The sequence below is a fragment of the Oncorhynchus kisutch genome, linkage group LG6 (assembly GCF_002021735.2).
Source record: "Oncorhynchus kisutch isolate 150728-3 linkage group LG6, Okis_V2, whole genome shotgun sequence".
Classification (NCBI taxonomy): Eukaryota; Metazoa; Chordata; class Actinopteri; order Salmoniformes; family Salmonidae; genus Oncorhynchus; species Oncorhynchus kisutch.
The window spans coordinates 51,928,856-51,951,491 of record NC_034179.2 but is presented as its reverse complement, the minus strand read 5'-3'; the positions used below and the strand labels follow the sequence as shown (position 1 = coordinate 51,951,491).

Here is a 22,636-nt window from a genome sequence, read left to right as displayed (position 1 = left end):
AAAGCCGGGGGCCACGTGGATTTGACAGTTTACGCGGGTATCAGCCATTGCGGCTCTGCTAGAATCTAGCCCTTACTTGAGGACAAGCGTAGACATTAGAACGTTTGCATTTATTAGACTCATGTACAACAATGGTTCCTTCTGCTGAACAGTCATTCACTCACACCCCTTACAAAATAAACTTTTAAAAAAAAGGTAAACACCGACAGAAAAAGACAGTCATTGCAAATGACAACAGAAGAGAGAAAAACAAACTAATTAAAATACATCTTGACAGAGTAGTTGTACCTGACAGTTGACCAAATTACTGTAGATTAACACAGTGCTGTCAAACCCATTCCATGGAGGACCTAGCGCCTGCTGGCTTTTCCTTTGAATTAAGACTTATACAACCAGGTGTGGGGAGTTCCTTACTAATCAGTGACCTTCATTTATCAATCAAGTAGAAGGGAAGAGCGAATATCCGCAGCCACTCGGGCCTCCAGTGATCTAACAGGTCTAATTGGTCAAGAAAACAAGCCCCATTTTCAAAAGCAGCAGGATACATATTAACTGCAAAATAGCTCCGATGCACTACCTCATAACTTATACTCCTCAGTGCAAAGAAAGGCACATTTGGTGGAGGAAAAATTACATATTGCACTTTCGTTAGCAGACAGTACATGTATTATCAACAAACAATGGAAAATAAACCCAATACCGTTTAATTAAATGTAAAACTTCTCTTAAGATTCCTACAAAGACAGTATTCCACTTTGCCTTTTAGTTCCCATCCAGTGTGCTAGTATTGCCTTTACAGTAAAAATGCAGCACAGAAAAACATTTGAGACATGAACACAATCAACTCAAAAATATAAATTTTCTTCAACCCTCGAATTAAACTCAAATAAATTGGCCTACAAATTACTTTTCCCTGACTTGTTTAAGCTTCTCATCAAATTGTAAAACTAGGGCTCTATTCTGATCGAAACAAGGGCAAATGATCTGAGCATTTTAATGCAATTTTAAGTTAATATATAATACAATATGCCATTTAGCAGATGCTTTTATCAAAAGCGACTTACAGTCCAAGTTAGTTAAACTGATTTCGCTGGGAATTCTATTAATTCACTGTGTTAACAGAAAGAAAGTGAATTCTGAAGATCATGCTCTGTGCTGATCTTTGTAAAGTAATAAAATGTCAAAATAAAATTTGTCAACTTGATATAAACTCAGCAAAAAAAGAAATGTCCCATTTTCAGGACCCCGTCTTTGAGAATTCGTAAAAATCCAAATATATTCACTGTAAAGGGTGACTGTTTCCCATGCTTGTTCAATGAACATGCACCTGTGGAACGGTCATTAAGACTAACAGCTTACAGACGGTAGGCAATTAAGGTCACAGTTCTGAAAACTAAAGAGGCCTTTCTACTGACTCTGAAAAACACCAAAAGAAAGATGTGCAGGGTCCCTGCTCATGTGTGTGAACAAGCCTTAGGCATGCTGCAATGAGGCATGAGGAGTGCAGATGTGGCCAGGGCAATAAATTGCAATGTCCGTACTGTGAGACGCCTAAGACAGCGCTACAGGGAGACAGGACAATCAGCTGTCCGTCCTCGCAGTGGCAGACCACGTGTAACACCTGCACAGGATCGGTACATCCGAACATCACACCTGCAGGACAGGTACAGGATGGCAACAACAACTGCCCGAGTTACACCAGGAACACACAATCCCGCCATCAGTGCTCAGACTGTCCGCAATAGGCTGAGAGAGGCTGGACTGAGGGCTTGTAGGCCTGTTGTAAGGCAGGTCCTCACCAGACATCACTGGCAACAACGTCGCCTATGGGCACAAACCCACCGTCGCTGGACCAGACAGGACTGGCAAAAAGTGCTCTTCACAGACGAGTCGTGGTTTTGTCTCACCAGTGTCGTTGGTCGGATTCACGTTTATTGTCGAAGGAATGAGAGTTACACAGAGGCCTGTACTCTGGAGCAGGATCAATTTGAAGGTGGAGGGTCCGTCATGGTCTGGGGCGGTGTGTCACAGTATCATCGGACTGAGCTTGTCATCATTGCAGGCAATCTTAACTCTGTGCGTTACAGGGAAGACAACCCCCTCCCTCATGTGGTACCCTTCCTGCAGACTCGTCCTGACATGACAATGCCATTCTACTCATTCTGTGTGTGATTTCCTGCAAGACTGGAATGTCAGTGTTCTGCCATGGCCAGTGAAGAGCCCGGATCTCAATCCCAATGTCCACGTCTGGGACCTGTTGTATCAGAGGGTGAGGGCTAGGGCCTTTCCCCCCCAGAAATGTCTGGGAAATGGCAGGTGACTTGGTGAAAGAGTGGGGTAACATCTCACAGTAAGAACTGGCAAATCTGGTACAGTCCATGAGGAGATGCACTGCAGTACTTAATGCAGCTGGTGGCCACACCATGTTTTATTTTGACCCCCCCCATTCAATTTCTGTTAGTCACCTGTCTGTGGAACTTGTTCAGTTTATGTCTCAGTTGTTCAAGCTTATGTTCATACAAATATTTACATGTGACACTTTCTGAAAATAAACGCAGTTGAAGTTTATTTTTTTGCTGAGTTTATGTGCGCCATACTTGGGTGTGTTCATTTAGCGAGAAACTCTTTGGAAGGAGACCGATATTGCAGTGAAACAAAAGTGCGTTTTCATTGGCTCCCACCAACACAGCATTGTCTGAAGTACATTTTTTTTCTCGTGTTCCACATTGCACCTAAACTACTGCTCCTCAACTGACCCTCTTTGGGATATGGGATGCATCTCCCCACAACACCCTTCTAACTATTAGGTTAGTCTCATGCTTATTGGGTAGACAAACCAATGGGGATCTGAGTCAATTTGGTGCCGTAGGCAATATTAATAAGAATGAAAAAGGAAACACTGCATGGATGAAGAACACCCTAACTATCAAGCAGCCTGATGCACATGTGGAGATAAAGACAATCCTCAAAGAAAATATGACCAATCTTTGCCATCTTGGGTTAATAAAATGATAAAATCTTATACACAGGACTTAAAACGTAACTATTCCTTAAAAATGAAATAAAAGTTCAGGAGGAATGAGGAAGCTGACAGTGGTCCTTCTGGGCATGGTGTGGGATAAGGGTGTTTGAGGGGGGGGTGAGATGCCAGTCTATGTGGTAGAGGATTCAGAGTAAGGTAGGAACTTGGTGAGTTTGTTTGGGGAGCTGGGGCTCAGGCACTCAGAGTTCTCACTCATCTTAAAGAACACCTCCTGTTCCCTCTTCCTCTGGGTCAGCTCCTCTTCCAGAGCCTGGGAGAGAGGGGGGAGGGAGAGAGAAGAAAGTGAGAACAAGGGAGAGATAGGAGGGCGAGAGAACGAGAGATGGGTAGAGAAAGACACTTTAAAAAACGATCGCCAGCCATTTCAAACTTTCTGCTGAAAAACAATATACCAAGACTAAATAGAGTCCGTACACAAACTTAAAAAGGTGCAAGCTGCAGTTGAAACAATAACATATACTCCCACCTCTGTTTTGGTCAAATGCTGGGGGATGGGCCTGGAGAAATAACCACTCAAATACACAGACAGAGCTATGGATGCCAGGACTGACCATCCAAGATAACCATAATTTGGGTAAGTATTTGAGGCTAGACAGCATGTTTACATGTAAAATGTTTACAAACGAAGTAAAAACAAGCTTATAATATGGGATTTTATTTTTGAAACGGTTATTCGGCATGCAGAATGACTTGTAGATTGATGACTGTCAACACAGTTACATACTTATTTCGACACTGAAGGAGAGGAATCAGTTATCCTATCTTTTGTAAAAAATTTAGAAGGTTGAAAGAAAGCAATATGAGCAAAAAAAAAAAAGTGAATCTGCAATTTGTAACATTTGAATCAATACAAATTTGACCAATACATGCAACAATTGAATTGGTTTGGGGTCCGTGGAACGATGCAGTCGTATATTAAACGTTTGAAATCGTGGCCAATGCGTTACATCCCTAGTGTGTCTATATAATTAATTCATAAATCCCAAAATGTATGTTGCGGTATAAAAATGTGTATGGAGAAAAAAAATGTGTTTTTTTGGACAACTGCAAATGTCAAGGGGAAGGCCATTCAAGGAGTTGTGCCATGGCATACCTGGCCCACTTATTGAGCTATACCATTTGTTAAGTAAATCATGTGACAAATAAAGGTGAAAAGAATACTGGAGTAGGACTTTAAATCTTGTCTAATGGCAACAACAGTAATGGACATCAACGTAAAGTGCAAATGACACCCAATGTTAACTTTTCAATGTCAACGGTATGACCGCATACCTTCTTCCTAGGCTTGAGCTGCTCCCTCCACTCCTTGAGATGGTGGTTGTGCTGCTCATCCAGAGACTTGAGCCTCTGAGTCTCGTTCTCAATGAGTAGGTGGCACTTCTCATTCTGCTCTCACACCACAATACAGTCAGTCATTACATAACACTTTTCATGGAGTACCTGTGGAACTTATTTCCCTACTTTACAAAACCTACAGAATTTGTGGATCTTCCTATTATCGTACATTATGCCACATACATGCAGGCATATGCTCAGGACAAAATTGATGTGTAAGGGTTTGACACCCAGGGTCAATTAAGATAAAGATCTATAGATGGACATTATTCAGAGAGAGTTGTGTACTGTGGTCACCTGTAGCTGCTGGAGCTCCCTGACGTTGCCCTCACACTGGCCCACCATGTCCCTCATCTGGTGATCATGCTTCTGCTGCTGGTGCAGCCGCTCAGCCTTCTGACGCTTGTCCTCCTGCTGGGCAAACTGGGGAGGAGCACACACACACACGAGAGGGAGAGAGATGGGGATGCGGGATTCGTTTACACCACTTAGGCCTGATACAGTTCTGTGACACGAGTATGATATTACTATTTTCTAGCTAACACTTGCACGTGTTTTCTGACTGCTTAAAGAGACGTCAGCGCTCATCTATTTGGCCTTCTTGCCCTGCTCTACCCTCCATCCCACATAGCTACACTACTACATGTTTGATTTACTCCGCCTCCCCCCACTAGGCCGTTCTGTAGTTGTCTGGTACCTGTTTGATCTTCTCGCGGTCCTCCGACGTGCTGCCCGTGGAGTTGATGCGGAGGCTCTTCTTGAACATGACCATGCGGGTCTTGCCCTCGCTGCGCTGGATCTTGGGCAGGCGACCCTTCTCCTGCTGCTGCCGGGCCTTCAGCAACTCAATCATCCTCTGGTTGTAGCACTGCATCTGCTCTTGTTCCTAGGGAGACAGTCATGTGTGAGGATGAGGACACACACATATTATGCAAAGGTAAGGGGTTGTTTGAGGATATTAGCTGGGCATAACAAGGTTTAACCCCGATAAATGCAGGAGGTTCCTTTCCCAGCCACACGGATAGGGTTGCTATACCTTCTCATGCTTCTTGAGCAGCTGGTGCCGTTGGAGGAAGTACTGGTCTTTTAGCTGCTGTTTCAGTAACTGGTGCTTCTCATGAAGGTTCTTCTCATCTAGGTCCCAGATAGTAGCTTCCCTGTCTGAGGAACAAAAAGTGGAGACAGCCAGTGAATGAAAATGGTTTGGAAAGCAGTTGGAAGAAGAGAAAGATTCTCTCAAGTCAGAGATAAAAAATATATCTGAGGTGAAAGATAAACACTAATTAAGCATTTGTTAAATGTTGAGGGCTTAAACAGAGATCAAAGGTGTACTTTACAGGGATAGTTTGAGATTTAGGCAATGAAGCCCTTTTTTTCTACTTGCCCAGAGTCAGATGAACTCATGGATAAAAATGTTGTGTCCTCAGTGTGCAGTTTGAAGGAAGTTAAATGTTGTTTCTGGAGACATTGCTAGCTGCCTCTTGTAGACTTCCAGTCATTGCGCTAATGGAAGTTAGCAATGGCTCCAGATACTACCTTCAATGTGTATCCTTCAAACTGCACAGAGTTAATCTCTCCGGAAACTGCCAAAATCTCAAACCACCCCTTTAACAGATCACAGGGAGTTACTAGACCCCTTCCCAGAGGAGCAGCTACTCTCATTCTAACAACAGTGTTGATGGCGCCCAGCCATCCAGTGTGACTGATGCTTGTACCTCTGACAAGGTTCTGCTTCTTGTTGAGACACTGCCTCTCTGTCTCGGAGATCTCCCTCTTGTTCTCCGAAATGATCCTCTTCAGCGTCGTGTCCAGGTGGTTCTTCTGGGCCGACAGGAAGTTCTGCTCCTAAACCACAGGAAACAGTCAGTGATGCGAATTTTAATATTTGATTATAGCTAGCTACCGTTAGCATGTTAAATGGATTTAGAAGCCAGTGGTGGAGCGATAAAGAAAGCCGCTTGTGTTTACCTCCGTTTGTTTCATCTGTGTAAAGGTGTTCATGCTCTGTTTCATGCTTTCTTTCCGTGACTTTCTGGGGAGCTTCTCAATGTCATTCTTCACCTGGAAAGATGATTGTAAGACGTATGACTTAATAAAACACTCCTTTCATTTTTATGCTCACCGTCTACACGCACTCCCTCACCTCTTTTTTGTTGCGCTTCATCTGATCCAGGAACTTGTTGTAGTCGCGGTCCTGTTCGGAGCGGATGCGTTTGGTCTCGTCCCTGAGCTTAATGGCGTGGTCCGTCTCCATCTTCTCGATGGTCTGCTTCTGGTGCTTCTCCAGGCTCTCCAGCTCTGTGTCATAGAACTTCTTCTTCGCCTTTGAGGAGCAGAAAGAAGGAATTAAGTTCACCAAGAAATAAACCTGTTCATAAGTAGCCATGATCCTGGAGAGGACAAAGCTGGGAAGGTTTGGAAAATATCAAAAAGGATAGACAGGAGGCTGGTGGAAGGAGCTATAGGAGGACGGGCTCATTGTAATGACTGGAATGGAGTCAAAACGTGGTTCATATATTTCATGTGTTTGACTCCGTTCCATTTATTCCATGCCAATGAGCCTGTCCTCCCACCAGCCTCCTCTGCAGAGGATATCCCTTATTTGTTCATAGACCGATGTAACGCATGTTTCTCTTGGCGAGGGGAGGGTTGTGGAAAAGGGATTCCCTTAACCGGACAGATATCTAAAGGGATGTTGATATGACACGAGTGTGGGTGTTAGAGTTCATTCAGGGGTTCTGTCCTTCCATAAACAGAGGAAGAGAGATGTTATGGTGTTGGTGTGGATTGGAGAAATTCTGGTATTTTACACATTAGTGGGAGTAGATACCAATTGTCTCTATTTAAATAAATAAAAATGTATGTCAAGGTCTCTCAGTACACACCAGCCCCGCGCCGGCCACATCAATTACGAACCCCACCCGATATCACTATTTTTCTACACAACCCGACCCACCAGCATAGAATTGTTCCAAGAGCCGATCCGTGAGTCTCTAAATATAGCCAATTCAACCATTCTCGTATGTTTAAAATCTCAGCTCCTTTTCAGTTGTCCCAACTTTTCTTTCTAAAAGGGCCCCATTGTCAGCAAGACGCATCAGTTAAATTCAGGCTACAAGAGTTTAGGCCATGGTTTCCCCAAACTTTTTTTTGTCCACGACCCCATTTTCATATCTGAAAATTCTTGCGACCCCAACCATGGGAGATTTTTTTTATTTTTATTAAACAGCCGTGGGTATCCAACCCGATGCAAGACTATAGTGTCAGTGGGTGTGGCTAGACCTACGTTCATCTCCTGGTCGAAGCGTCGCTGCATCTGCTCCTTCTGAGCGTCCAGCTTTGTGTTCAGTAACGCTTGGGCACGGTGCTCCTCCTTCTGCAGCAGCCGCAGATCCCGGAGCTCCTGACGCCTGCACACACACAGTTCAAATACTCTTACGGTCTTGACCTTGACAGACTATTTGACAATCTGAGGGAGATGACATTGCCTTGGAGTAAAAACAGTTGGAGGCAAATAATTCCACATAAAAAGATCTGATAAATAGTCAAAACAATGTACACAATCAATTCTAAGCACCATGAGACAAATTGGCCTCTCATATCAGAAGACAGACTGGGGAATATATTCTCAAAATGGAGAGAGGAGAGTTCATGAGAAAGCCTTGCTCCCTCCATCACAATGAGAACATAGAGCTTAGAGGAATCTGACTACCAGGTAGTAAGTGTGTGAGTCATCACCAGTCTCTGACACTGCCTGAACCAACAGTGTGGTGTCAAATGATCACCACTAGATGGCAATGACGGCACACTTGGCTCCGGATCTTTAACTTATGATGTTTCAGAATCCTCTACCAAGTTTCAATTATTTGTTTTCAAATTGGGGCAGTTTAGGGACTCGTACATGTTCATGCAAAATAGTGAAATATTTGGCCCATATCAAAACCAGTGACTGGTATACATTGTTTACTGGTATACTGAATATCTTATCACTGTTAGGAACTTATCACAATCCTTCCTTTTCACTCACAAAAATAGTATGTTCCATGCTAGGTTGTTCACACTTGACTCACAAGGGCAAAGACCAGACCAGGATGGACAAAATATGACATCTGAACACCACCCCAAGCACTCAACAACTCTCAGTATACCAAAGATCCTGTTTTATACAGAGAGGAGTAGACCGGGCACCTTTTCCTGACCTTGATTCAGGGAGAAAAGGGGTTTTCAAGGAAGCAGTGTGACTTGCCTGAGAAACCTCATCTCTTCATCTTTCTTCTCATCATCGCCGATGATCTTGGATGTGGTCACGCTGACCTCCAAGCCGTCAATGACAAACTTCCTGGTGCGCTTCAACGTCTTACTGGAGAAACGAGAGTCCTGGAGGAGACAGGGAGTTATTAGGGGCCACAGTGTGTGTTTAGTGTCACAATACCACGATTGAGTGACTGCAGTAGTGTTATTTTTACCATTAGGACAGTAAAAAAAAGTAATTTTCTTGTTATATATTATAATAAATATATATATATATAAATATATATATATATATATATATATATATATATATATATATATATATATTATAATAAATATATATATATATATTATAATAAATATATATATATATATTATAATAAATATATATATATATATTATAATAAATATATATATATATATTATAATAAATATATATATATATATATATATATACATACACACACACGTAATAATAATAATAATTATATATATAACAACAAGTCAGTCTCCTTGGCATGATACATGACGACAACACACTAGTGTGTCTTTAAAGGAGGTGGTGGTGTATGGAGAGCATTGTACATAGTCTGCCTGCCAGTTGACAGGAAAGAGCAGTAGTGGAAAGGCATGGACACACCGTCAGCGTTTACCGGCTGAGAGCACTTAGCAATTCTAAAAACAGGGTGCCGGCAGTAATTTGCAAACCAACTCTACAGCGGGTGGTCCCTAAAACACGCTACGCCGAACGAACTGCAGATCAACATTTGGTGCGTGTGTGTGTGTATGGTCCCTAAAACAGGGTGATCCTGCTGGGCCGGTCCTCTATAATTACCCTGCTCTGTCGTACAGGGAGGGAGTGCCAAGCAGGAAGTTGGATTCCCTATGACAACAGAGCTCTCATCCCCCAGTACAGAAACAGAGAGACTCAACACTGGTTCTTACTAGGTCACTGGGCCAGAACCACACAAGTCTCTGCCCAGGAAAATTAGCACAACCTTGGGTGACATGGCTACTTTAAGGGCTTTTGTGGAAATAATGATCATCCTATTGATGAAAAGTGAAAACGGAAGGGGCCAGCAGAACAAACACCGTTCCCTGTACGTCTCTCACCAGAGAAGGTACTGTAAGTAAACATGTCCTGCTGTAGCCATTCTTCTAAACCTTTGACAGAGACACTGTGTGCAATGGTGTGTGTGTGTGTGTGCCAGCGAGAGTGATGACATCGGTGCATAATGTATGTGACCAAGTTGAGCACACATCCAGTGTGCTCCGAGGGCACAGGTGTATGTACTGCAGCAACAGCTCAGATGGGGCCTAGCCTCGCATCTGGCTCTAGCCTACCTCCCTTGATCTGTGTTCTCTCATACAGCGCCATTCATAAACCCCTGGTTTTCCTGACATGCCCATCTCTCATAGGCTCACACTGTTACTGGGTCAAACATAGATGTCCCATTCATCTAGCCCGGCGGAAAATGAACTGCTGAATAATCGGTTCTGGAAAAATACATATCACAAATGGAACACAAGTCCAATGAATAGATGTCCAGTGATGGCCAGTCCATAAACAACCAGAAGCTCCCCGAGCAACAATGGCTGTATAGAAATGACATCCACAATACTGAATAGAGCTCAAAACAAAGAGCCATTGGTCATAATGGATGGGAACTGAAATTGCATTAGTGCAAACAGACTCGTTATTAAAGGATGGGATGTGTCCACTTTCCAGAGAACATCAGTCTGATTCCCATCTCAGAGTCTCTTCTGCTAGAAATGATGCTTTTGCCACAACACTTTGAACGTAGCAGCGTATTTCAGTGGAGTTTGACTCATTGACAAGTGCATGTATGAATGCAGGTTCGGGGTAGTTTAAGACGAGCTGTTCTTTGTTGTGAGCTCACACCCTAGGACAGGGTTCCCCGACTGACGGCCCGCGGGTGGTTTTATTTGGCCCCCAAAGTTCTCTGAGCAAAATAAAATAAAATGTTTTTATTGGACATAAGAAATCAGCTCCAAGTGATTTTATTTTAAGAAATGTATCCACAAGCATAATTGAGACGTGATCATATTCAAATGTAAGCAAGGTTTGAAATTATTATGTTTTAGTCAAACATTATACACTATATATAAACTCGTAAAAATCAAAATAACTTCATCGTCATCATGAAGATCGTCATTGTAAAAGGGTTTAAACACTGCTTCCCATGCTTGTTCAATGGACCATAAACAAATAATGAACATGCACCTGCCCGGACGACACTGAGCCAATTGTGCACCGCCTCATAGGTCTCCCAGTCGTGGCCGGCTGCGATTGAAACCTGGTCTGTAGTGACGCAGTGGCTTAGACAGCTGCGCCACTCAGGAGGCCTCACAGCTAGCCATTGTTATGTAAAATGTTCCCCAAAATATCCCAGTGGTCTTGCCTTGGCCACAAGCCAGAGCAGGTCTGCCGAGACCATGGCCCAGAAAGTCACTGGAGCCAGGCCATGGAAATACAAAAAAGTCTGAGGATTTTTGGTAAAACACTAGGATAAATCATTGGAAATGTGACATTAAACATGGTGTTTACTCACCACCCTGGGACAGAGGGATCCATCGTCCTTGTTGACTGACATGTCTCCTGACAGGTTGAGGCTGATGTCCATGCTCTCAGAAGCAGACACGCTGCCCGCGTCAGAATACCTCTTGGGGATCATGCCATTGGCGTTGGGGTGGGCCATCGGGTTGTCCATGTTAGCCCCTATGGGGACCCTCTCCCTTTTCGAAGGCCCTCTCTTCGTGCTGCCGTTCAGCCCGATCAAAGGTGTGGGGTCTGGGGTAGGGGTGGGGGGCCCTTTTTCCCCAATCACAGGAACGACCCCACTGGCCATACTGGAGCTTCCTCCCTTCACCGCCAACTGGCTTTGGGGTATTTTTGGTACCATCTCGGGCTGTGCCAGCAGGGCCGGGTTCTCTGTCAGAGAGGTGTCCACAGGCTTGCCCTCATCCGAGGTGCTCTTCCCATCCTCGATGCCCGAGTCGGAGCTGGAGAAGACCTTGCCAGAGGCCTCGCTCTCGGGCTTGTCAGAGTCCACAATGCTGATGCCCTCATCAGGGAGCTGTCGGTCGATCGGCTGGCCATCCCTCGTGCGGGAAGGTCTCACGGGGGGTTTGGCCTCGGCCCCCACGGGGGTTTTGGCGAGTGTGTCTGGGGCACTGTCCCCTTGTAGACTGGTCTGACTGGTTTGAGACGGGTCCTTGACTGGAGGCTGGGGACAGGAGAGGAACATGGTTATGTGCGGCAGTGACAAAGCATTTCAACACGGGTGCCTTTTTCGCACCTTTTCCCCAGAAGCACTATGTTGAAAGTAATCGCACTAATACGAGCCAAATGAAATGGACTTCGCCTTAATGCTCGATGGTCTGATTCTCTTGGCTTTCATATTGCAGTGTTGACCTTTAGTGGTACTGTCTGTAGCAACGCAGATGTTCCTTTCTAAACTCCTTCCTATACAACTTACCTCTTCTGCGCACCGGAGATAAAGTATGTAATCAGTGATAATACACTAATAACAACAACAGGTGCAGATCCTGTTGACGCCCCGTGGCTCTCACGTGCAGAGAGCGGTCTCGGAGCGTTAAGCTAACAATGGTCATCAGCCACCTTTACGACCGGGGCCAGCCTTTCTAAAGAACTCTAAAGACACAGTCGGAGAGAACTGGCTGGCTGCTCTCCAGGCCCCGAGACAACCGTTTACAACCTCTCTGCCAAATACACCCGCTGCTACGGTCTGTGTTTCAGGGCCACCAGCAAAACGGGTGGCGAGCAGGCATTCTCCCCCAGTACTTTTCAATTAGGTGGGGGTAGAACTCTACCACTTCAGATTTGGTTTAATACAAAATGACACAAAAGCGTTGAAAACAGGGACAAATTAGGCTTACTGTTTCTTTTTTATAAATGGCCTTGCCTCATAATTCGTCAACTCGCACACAATTTTGTAGCCAATGTCTTTCTCACCAGAGTGCTGCAGGGTGTGTCGACCAAATCAGATTTACGGAAATTGCGGGTCTGGCATGTGCACGGCTATAGAAAGCAGTGCGCACTCTCCACTTCACGCCAGTATTATTTTAGCGAACAGGAAAATAACTCACCCCCAACACAAGCAAAAACACTTTACAGAAATGTTGTGGCAGCCTACACCTAAAACAGTAGCGATCTGACACGCTGTATCACTCTGATCAACTGTGGCCTACACCTATGCGCCCTGCCCTGTCCCATTTGGCCAGGGGAAACTGGCTCTTCCTAACGGAACAACAAATCAGGCTCAACTAGCCCGGCTGCCATTAATTGTCCGTCTTTCACTTAAACAAAGTGGATGATCCAGAAAGATCAGTTTTAGGCTTGCTGAAATTCCTTACATTTTTGTGCTTTTCATTTTATCACCTGGGCAACTTTAGAGCAGGCTCAACTTGCCTGACTGCTCAGTTTACTTGCTCCAGACAATAGGGCAACTCTTAAGGTCCCTGCTACAACTAGGTTCTAGAGTTTTACCAGCTGGTAATCATCAAGAAGAAGAATATGGCACGACCACTCTGGGACCTGTGGTGCCACCTCTGACCGTACATGATACAGACAACATCTTGGAGTGTCTACACTCTGAAATACGATTTTACATATTAATGTATTCAACTTTACAAATATCTCAAAACAACCCTTTTTGATCATACTGTACCTCGTGTGTGTGTGTGTGTGTGTGTGTGTGTGTGTGTGTGTGTGGTGAACGACGACTAAGAACTCCTGAAAGCTGCACTCTCAGGCCTTGCATTTCCCTCTGAGGGGGGGGGGGGGGTCGGTCTGGCTACACTCGGGCATCTTCATCAACCGTCCACTCGGCCGGGGGGGGGGGGGGGGGGGGGGAGATAAGAAAGCAGTTTGGAGTGTGTGCGCGGGCGTTTGTGTGCGGGGGGGGGTTTCTGTTATGAGGAGGAATGAAACATGCTGATCTCTTGACTGCAGGTCAGCAGCAGCTAGAATGCAAGAGGACAGGACAGACCACTGACTATACTGATGCTCTAAGGGTAGCAATAATGAAGACCGCTACGGTCCATCCAAAATGACCTCAGGTCCATATCACATAACAGTTATGAATGACTTATTTTCACCTAGAAACAATCCAATCTAAATGTCCAACTTCAGTACTGTTTGATTAGGAAAACATAGTTTAAAGGCAAGTGATTTAGTGCCCTCTGATTTCCCCTCGCTTTCTAATCCAGTCCACCCACACATTCATATACAGTAAACCAATTAGGCTCAACCTGAATAAAACGGTTAACTGGAAGCGTTTGATTAGTAGATGTTTTAGGGCCGGTTTCCCGGACGCAGATTAAGCCAAATCCTGAATTCAAACCCATTTTCAAAAATGGAGATTCTCCATTAGTCCAGGACTAGGCTCAAGTCTGTCTTTGAATAGTAGAAAGACCATATGGAGTCCTCATCAGGGACATAATGACCACGGCAGCTGGAGTTTGAGGTCGCCCAGGGAGTGTGTGACTATCAGTGTGTGCAGAATGTGCTCTAGTGTGTGTGTTCTATCCTCTCAGTGAGAAGTGTGTGTATGTCCTCCTCCCCCATCTCAGTGTGCGAGCCGAACACCACAGAAACACCCCCACTCTTTAGAGAGCGCTGCCCTGCTGAGTCAACACCAGGTTTTCCCACTCTCCGTCCTGGGGGCACCCGTTGTGTTTTATTTTCCCCCTAGCACAACACAGCTGATTCAAATAACCAACTCATCATCAAACTTTGATTATTTGAATCAGCTGTGTAGTGATTGCTAGGGCAAAACATGTAGCCAGGGTGGGGGGACCCCAGGACCGAGTTTAGGAAACCCTAGTCTAGACCACACACACACACACACGTGAACAGGAAGCTGCAGATTCTGGGGTGTGGGGCACGCTGGCAGAAACTATCAAAAGTAAATAGAAAATTCCAAAAGTAGAGTACTGTACTTTGATTCAGCTATGTACATATCACAATATCCTCCCTTAATGTCACGTACAACATGACTGCTAAACAGAATGTCTTGGATGTATAAACCAAACTACTTTGAGGCCTACGTGAAACGAGAACTTCAGGAAACAATAAGAAAACGCCACTGCTAAGAACAGATGTGAAAGTTCAGCGTAAGAGAGAGGAGGATATAGGATAAAAGGAATGCAGGAAAGGAGAGAGACAGGAGAGAGTGAGAGCAGTAAAAGGGTCTTACGACTGGGACTGAGAGCTCAGCGGTGTCCTCCTCCTCTCCTTCCTCTCGATTGTCCTCGATTTCCTCCATGACTTCAGCCTTCGCCTCAGCAACCAGCTCTCGCAAGGGTCTGTTGGTCTTCACCGAGCAGACAAAGGGGTGCTGGGGGGACAGGGAGGAGGTCAGGACAACAATGTTACATTCATAGAACAACACTTGATTGACAGGGGCATAGAGAGCAAACCGGGGGAAACGGTACTTTCACAGGAGAGTGAAACTTAATCTGCCACCTGTATCTACCCATGGCCGTTTCTAAACAGTAGCAACCATCAATGAGGCCAGGGTATGAGCTCACCCTGATGATACCAAGTTCCTAGATAAGACAGGGCAATTTTTTTTTTTAAGAATGATTTAATTAGCGTAATAATAGGAGCAGGCTTGAGAGGGGATAATTTGACAGCCACAGACAAGGCTGTGAAAATGTAAGTGCAGCGAAAATAAAAGAGCAAGCATCTATTATTCAGGTGATTTGAACAATGGCTAATTTAATTGGCCCAGCTGGCACAGGCAGGTAGGCAAGTGACAGAAGTGTGGCTGAGGCAGAAAGGGGCCCTCTGGGCTGCCTCCATCCGTGTGGATAGCATTAGCGATAGCTTTAAACTTCTCCAATGACAGAAAATGCATCAAGTCAACAATGACTCAGGGAAAGCAGAGTGCCAGCTATCACACAGGAGAGGAAAAACACCCAGTCAAAGTGCTACACTTGAACACCACAACGCAGTGTCTGGGGTATCAAGGAAAGCAGGGAGAAGCATTTGAAACACCTCACTAAGACTTATGGACTTGGCTCACTGGAAGTCCAACAGAACTCATTTGGACGCTCTTTGAAACGTCGCATCAACACTTCCTGGGTATACATGGTAGCTATCTCTATAACAGTTGTAAAAAAAACACTGGTTTGGTTTCCGGCTCAACTAAACGGTGAATCTTTTTCTGGCAGGTAGTGGTAATTCTGTTGATTCAACACATATCACACCGCAGCACCTCTCTGGGACCCCATGAGACCCTCTCACCATGCTCTGTCTCACAAAGGAGCTTCACAACTCAGGGCTAGTATTCATAAAGCATCGTGGAGTAGGAGTGCTGATCTAGGATCAGTTCCCTTGTCTATGTAATGTACATAATGAAAAAAAGGCAAAGCTGATCCTAGATCAGCACTCCTATTCAGACTTTACTCTGCCCCTCCAGCTTCAACAGGTTTACTATGAAAACTGAGCCTGGACCACCACTGCTACACTAAGCAAAATGTTCACTGGGTGAAGAAAGCAAACGGACCAGCATTAGTTCCCAGCCATGTTTGATCCAGCCATGGCTCAACCCGGCTTAACAGCTCCCTCTGATGTTTGCAAGGGTGGGGCTGGTCTGGATGGCTGGTCCGAAAAGCTTCAATGTGAACCACATGGCCGGCTTCAGAGAGGTAGAGGCACAGAATGGCTGGAGGTGGGTGATGTTATTCTTAACCCCTGGTCAAGGGTAAGTTATCGTTTGTTCCTCCTAATGGTTAACGTTGGGACTTGGGCTTGGGCAATCTGATCCTAAATCTGTAGTTAGGGGACCAATGTTCACGGCTGTGGTGAATTATGATACTTCATCATGTGGTTGTGTAGACAACATGTATACAACATTCCCCCACATGGGATGAGGCAGCCATGGACATGACATAGGAGAGAGGAGAGCTACAGTCACATTGACTAGACTTAGTACGTGTCAGGGGACAAACATATCACACATGGACACCGTCCAAGTGTTGACTGGAATAATGGATGGAAATAAACTGACTTCTAACTATGAGATTTCCAGCAATCTCAATCAATGAGTGATCCACAGACCAAATAACCCCCAAGGCCTCCTCCCCATGTCACAATGCATGCCAATAAGCCACAGCGAGTGCTGTTGGCAGCTGTTCAAGGCGTCTCATTCCCATCAACGCCATCTCACTGGGGTTAAAAACAGCCGTGGTATGATAGAGATCAAAACCTACAGTGTGGCACCGAACGTGACCACTCCTGTCTCTCTCCGGTGCAATTTAAAAACTCCCAGCAGGCTTTTGGCCAGGATACTCGGCCCCTGTAAATTGTCCAGGGGTGGAGAGAATATTGAGAAGAAAAAAAATCGCAAAGTGCCATTCACTGGCAACAGTAATACAAATTACTAGCAATCCCCCCTTGCTTTTAAACCCAGACAGGAAGTAGTGGGTCCTGCATTTTAATAGACGCCTCATCTCTTTTCTTTCCTCTTGCTCTCTCACTCTCTTTCTCCCTCCAGCTCCCAGATGCCCTCTGTATGTTACTGCTCATTTGCCCATTGTATCATCTCCCTAATCCTCGTGTCTGAAAAAGCTGATGTTTGGGGGTGATTAGAACGTGGACCTGTGAAGAATGAGATCAGGGAAAACCATCCTCATACATCAAAGAGGCCGAGCTAGAGTATAGTGTGACCATCTTACCTCTAGGAGCTGGGCTGCGTTTGGCCGACTCTCCGGATTCTTATCCAACGACTTTTTCAGGAAATCCTTAAACTCCTGCGACCTTAAACACACAGAATTCCGGGAACATTAATCAAAGGAAGACAGAAAGGAGGAGATGGGGTGGTGGTATTTTCACTACACAATATCTTGACAATCTGAGGCTGTAACGGAACAGGCTCAGAGTTTAATGGCTGTGATAGGGGAAAACTGAGAATGGATTAACGTTGTAGTTACTCCATAATACTAATAGAACTGACAGAGTGAAAAGGAAGCCTGTACAGAATTTTAAAAAATATTCCAAAAATATGCATCCTGTTTGCAACAAGGTTCTAAAGTGATACTGCCCGAAAAAAATGGCAAATAGCACTTTGTATCCAGGACAAAAACTGCTTGGGGCAAATCCAATACAACATATTATGGAGTAACACTCTCCATATTCGCAAGCATAGTGGTGGCTGCGTCATGCTATGGGTGTATTTGTAATCCTTAAGGACTGTGGAGTTTTTTCAGGATAAAAAAAATAAAGGGAATGGAGCTAAGCACAGGCAAAATCCTAGACGAAAACCTGATTCAGTCTGCTTTCCACCAGACACTGGGAGATTAATTCACCTTTCAGCAGGGCAATAACCTAAAACACAAGGCCAAATATACATGATTTGCTCACCAAGAAGACAGTTAAAACTGTTACTCAGCAACATCGACTTAAATCTGCTTGAAAATCTATGGCAAGATCTGAAAATTGTTGTCTAGCAATGATCAACAACCAATTTGATAGAACTTATAATAATAAAAATGGGCAAATGTTACACAAACCAGGTGCGGAAAACCCTTGGAAGCTTACCCAGAAAGACAACTGTAATCACTGTAGTTGCATAATTATCTAAATCAATACCACTTGTGTAGAGTGTTGACAAAAAAAGAAAGACAATTAAATCAATTTTAATCCCACTGTAACAACAATATTTGACCCACCACCTGGATTCGGTCCTATGTAGCAAAATTTCTAATCATGTTTTTTTCTTTTTTACATTGGATAAAAGTAGAAACTAGAAAATGGTCAATCGTACACTGCAGTTGAGGAACAATGGGGAAAGTAATTCTGCTTTGAAAGTTGATAAACCTGTAACTCCACTTTTGAGAAAATGGCCGTTGAATGTTTTGCTACAGCTACTGGAGAGCTCTTCGTCTACACTTAATTCAGCATTGTTCACACCCTCTTAACCTTTAGCCCCAGGTAAAAAAAATACACTATCTAGTCCTTGGACTACATCCTAATCTGACTTTGAACGTGTCCATATAAAGATATTGTATACATATTTTATAATATCATGCTTACTCAGACACTGAAAAAGTCTATAACCACCCCCCAGCCACATCTAGCTATGTGGTTGGATCACTATAGTCTAGACATGTACACATGTTCATGAAATACAATAGATGGCCGTAATCACCCCTAGACACACCTGGCTAACTTGATGGGTGATGTAATCATTCTCTTGCGAAGTCGAGTCTTTTTAGACATGTAGCTAGCTAAACAATGATCCACAATCCCAACCCATAGCTACAGTACAAACAGATTGGCATAGCTAGCCACCATTCATGAAATGCTTGAGTATGAATATGCAGGTAGCTAAAGCTAACCAAAAAGGTTCAATGTTAGCTAGCTAGTTAACATTAAACTATAACAAGCAATGCAAATGGCCTTCTGAGATACAAATAATATTATTACACAGATCATACACATAACATTAACTAGCGAGCCAGCTAGCTAGCTAACGGTTGCTTGCTAGCTAGCTAACAGTATGCTTTAACTTGCAATGATTGGCAACATTAGAAAGATATATCTGGAAATGTAGCAAGACTCTTAGCCGTATACATGGATGAATGGGTCACGGCAGCGTGTCTTTTCCATTTGGTTTGTAGCTAGCTACAGCTTGCTTAGCCCATTGTTGTGTCAAGTCACTGCAGTCAACCATGTGCAGAAAGTAACGTTTGTCCATCCCACTGATCTTTGAGGGCAGTAGCAACACTTTGTCAGTTCTCTATGGCTAACATTATATATTTTTAAAAAGCTGAGGTATCAATGGTTATTTACACATACTGAGCAGCTCATGTTATAGACATGGAAGAACAATCCAAACTCATCTCTCGATATATCCAGCCCATTCATTATCCTCAGCCAGTCATGGCTAGTGGGAAGATTCCTGTCTTTTTCAGTGGCTAAACCAACTAGGCTCGGAATTTAATAATTGTATTCGTATTTACAGATGGCATAAAAGTTTGATATTAAAAGGCACATGGAAGTTCACATGTTTTACAAGGCATTTTTGCACCAAAAAATGCATTTTGATAAAAATAAATACAAATAATAATAAAGCGTTGAAATGCCTCTCCTGTGAAGTAGTGATGTGCAACATACGCCTAGCTTCTTGAAACGGGACAGAAATGTGGAAAAAGTCAAGGGGTGTGAATACTTTCTGAAGGCACTGTATTTTCTTAGAAAAATAAAGCTTTCACTATGAATGCTCTTCCCATCTGGAGCATAGCTCTTGGCACCTAGCGAGTATAGGCCCAAGCTCTTGCATCTACTGAGCGATGGAACGCACCGCCTCAAACTGATTAGAAAAGCCACAGCTATGCACACTCAAAGTCCTATCTTCACTGGCTTTGGCCTAGGGTTTGGACCTCTACATCACCCCCCCCCCCCGGGTCTCACCACTTGTTGGGCTGCTCCAGGGTAGGGGGCTCAGACTTGGCTATCTTCAGCAGGACCCTCATGGGGTTGAGTTCGTGGTGCGGGGGCTCGATCTGGGCCAGCTCGATCAGGGTGATACCAAGGGACCAGATGTCAGCCTTGTAGTCATACGGAGCGTCCTTCATGGTCTCACACATCACCACCTCCGGAGCCATCCTGGAATACAATATAGCACAAAATGGTTAGCCTCTAAATGCCAAATCTGGGGCACATGTATATTTTGTGTTTGACATGTCAACGCACTTTGGATTCAGCTATGTTTACAGACCAAGTGAAGAGTAGGCCTATAAACTTCAATACCAGAGGCCTATCCAGTGTTTGCCTACGATCAAAAGTGCCATATTACATCACCTTCAGAAATAGGATACTGCTTGGCTTCACATTCACTGTAAAATACATAGAGTGAAATTGCATCTGTTACTCATTTATGAAGCTAGTGAACAGTGGGCAACACCTGGGCAGGTTGACTGAGGCCATTTCAGACGACAGTCATTGCCTTGGAGGAGACCTGCTCTGGTCAATAGTTAACTTCAACCTGACCATGATCGGAGGACCAGTCAGAGCACAAGGTCCAGAACCACAACAACACATATCAGCTTTCACAAGAGCCTTGTAAAAGGTTTACGATCAAACCATAACGACTGAGCACTACTGTACGGAATGCTCTTATGATATCAAGCAGGGCATACAACTGGTTCAACAAGGCGTCGTGGATAGTAGGAAGGATGTTCTTAACTTCGTCATGAAGTACCACCGTAATCCCATTAAACACTGTGCGCTCAACTGGCACCCATGGCCCCTGGTCAAAGGTGGTGCTCTTTCAAAAGGGAATAAGGTGCCATTTGGGACACACCCAGTGGCAGGCACCCATTTACATTACTCTGTTTGCATGTGTATGTACCAGTACTTACCAGTATGGTGTCCCTATGAAAGAGTCCCTTCTTTGTAGGGTTTTGGTATTTTTCGCTGACACCCCAAAATCCGCTGCAAGCACAAAGAAAAGTGTTGTTAAAATAAATATGTTTTAATTCAATTTCTTGGTAAAGAGAATGATTAATGGGCCAGTGTTATAACCTGATATCTTCTTTCGGGGGAGGAATACCCTAAAATAATTAATAGCCCGGGCACTTATTTCCTTCAAAATCACTGAACACAACCGGCGCTTATTAGAGACGGGCTTCCATTGGAGCCAGGCGTCTATTTCCTTCAGATGCATAGGTTTTGTTTGATAAAATATTGAAAAGACTACCACATTGTTTATTGTGACCAGTATAAACATAATATCAAATCCATCGCAGAGCAGACGAGTCTTCCTACTCCCAATGTCACGTTTAAGCATCATATTTGTTTCCACAGCGTAAACTGCCATGACATCATTGAGGGGAGACGCAAAGCTGAAATTCAATTTACTGAACAGGCACAACATCCCAAATTTCCCCAGACAAGGTCTCAGTTTCCTGTTAAACCTTGAGGAATTTTTTAAGGCCCAATGACTTTAATGAAAGATGAATGGGAATACCCTATAAACTAGGAGCAAAATATTCAATAACTTTCCCCATCTGTGTGATTAAATAGATACCATGGGTCTCCCACCCGATGAACAAATCTAAAATGGTCTAAATCTGTGGAACAAAAAAACTTTAAAAAGGAAAAACACATAGACTAGCTCCGTATGACACGTCAGAAGTGTGCTGTACATGTCGGCCTTATTTGGATAACTTGTTGTTAAAAGCTCTCTGTTAAGCAGCAACAGGGGTTTTTCCCGAGACCGACTGGACTGAGACTTAATGACTCCAGAGGCAACTCCCAGTCAATAAATCAAAGCTCTGGTGTCTCTGCTTGTGGAAATATTTAAGGGCATTGAGAAGAGGGCCTTGTAACATGAAGGATCAGTCAGACTGCACAAAGTTTCTGAACGGGGCCGAGGCCCATGCGGAGGCCTGGTCAAAAAGAAGCTGAAAAGGGGAGTCCACAGAGGTTTCTTAGTTATCGGGCAGCCCTGTAGAGTACAGTACAGTTCCATATCCTGCTCCTCAGTTTCTCTCCAACTGACATTTATAAAAGCTATTATACTGTAGGCTCCACAAAGCAGCGTTGTTGTTAGGCAAGTGGTGCTTCAACAAAAATCTGATATCAACCATTTTGACCCACATCCTCAGCACAAAGAACTTCAGGAATGCTGAAAATCAACAGAATACTAGCAATAAATCACATTTAGCAGAAAAAAGACGTGTCAGAACGCTGTTTTCCCACAATTCTCACATTTTATGCTTCGGAGAGGTCTCAGGGAATTATTTATTCTAAGTGGGTTGGTTGTGTGTTCGCAACATTCATGTAAACATTCCCACCCCGCTCTTGCTGACCAACAAGATAACCCCAAAGACAACGTGATCATTACACACTGTCCAATGAGAAGACTGTTGCTTATTGGAGTATTATTCAAAACATTTTTTGATTAAGGTGGATAACAGCCCTGGTCTGTGGGATAGACACTTGATAGGAAA

General features: G+C 44.1%; 1 protein-coding gene across 1 annotated transcript in view; it reads right to left on the bottom strand.

Annotated features, from left to right (window-relative positions):
• Window positions 1–91: 91 nt before the first annotated feature.
• LOC109892963 (serine/threonine-protein kinase 10) overlaps window positions 92–22,636 on the bottom strand; it is a 44,657-nt gene continuing 22,112 nt past the window's right edge. The window contains exons 5-19 of the mRNA XM_020485891.2: window positions 21,044–21,116; window positions 20,094–20,288; window positions 17,357–17,438; window positions 14,872–15,012; window positions 11,203–11,877; window positions 8,625–8,755; window positions 7,665–7,788; window positions 6,522–6,701; window positions 6,347–6,439; window positions 6,094–6,223; window positions 5,415–5,539; window positions 5,076–5,264; window positions 4,676–4,801; window positions 4,316–4,429; window positions 92–3,293 (exon numbers count right to left, since the gene is read on the bottom strand). Of these exons, the coding sequence (XP_020341480.2) occupies window positions 3,153–3,293; window positions 4,316–4,429; window positions 4,676–4,801; window positions 5,076–5,264; window positions 5,415–5,539; window positions 6,094–6,223; window positions 6,347–6,439; window positions 6,522–6,701; window positions 7,665–7,788; window positions 8,625–8,755; window positions 11,203–11,877; window positions 14,872–15,012; window positions 17,357–17,438; window positions 20,094–20,288; window positions 21,044–21,116 (2,519 nt within the window). The 3' untranslated portion in view covers window positions 92–3,152. The remainder of the gene's footprint in view (window positions 3,294–4,315; window positions 4,430–4,675; window positions 4,802–5,075; window positions 5,265–5,414; window positions 5,540–6,093; window positions 6,224–6,346; window positions 6,440–6,521; window positions 6,702–7,664; window positions 7,789–8,624; window positions 8,756–11,202; window positions 11,878–14,871; window positions 15,013–17,356; window positions 17,439–20,093; window positions 20,289–21,043; window positions 21,117–22,636) is intronic.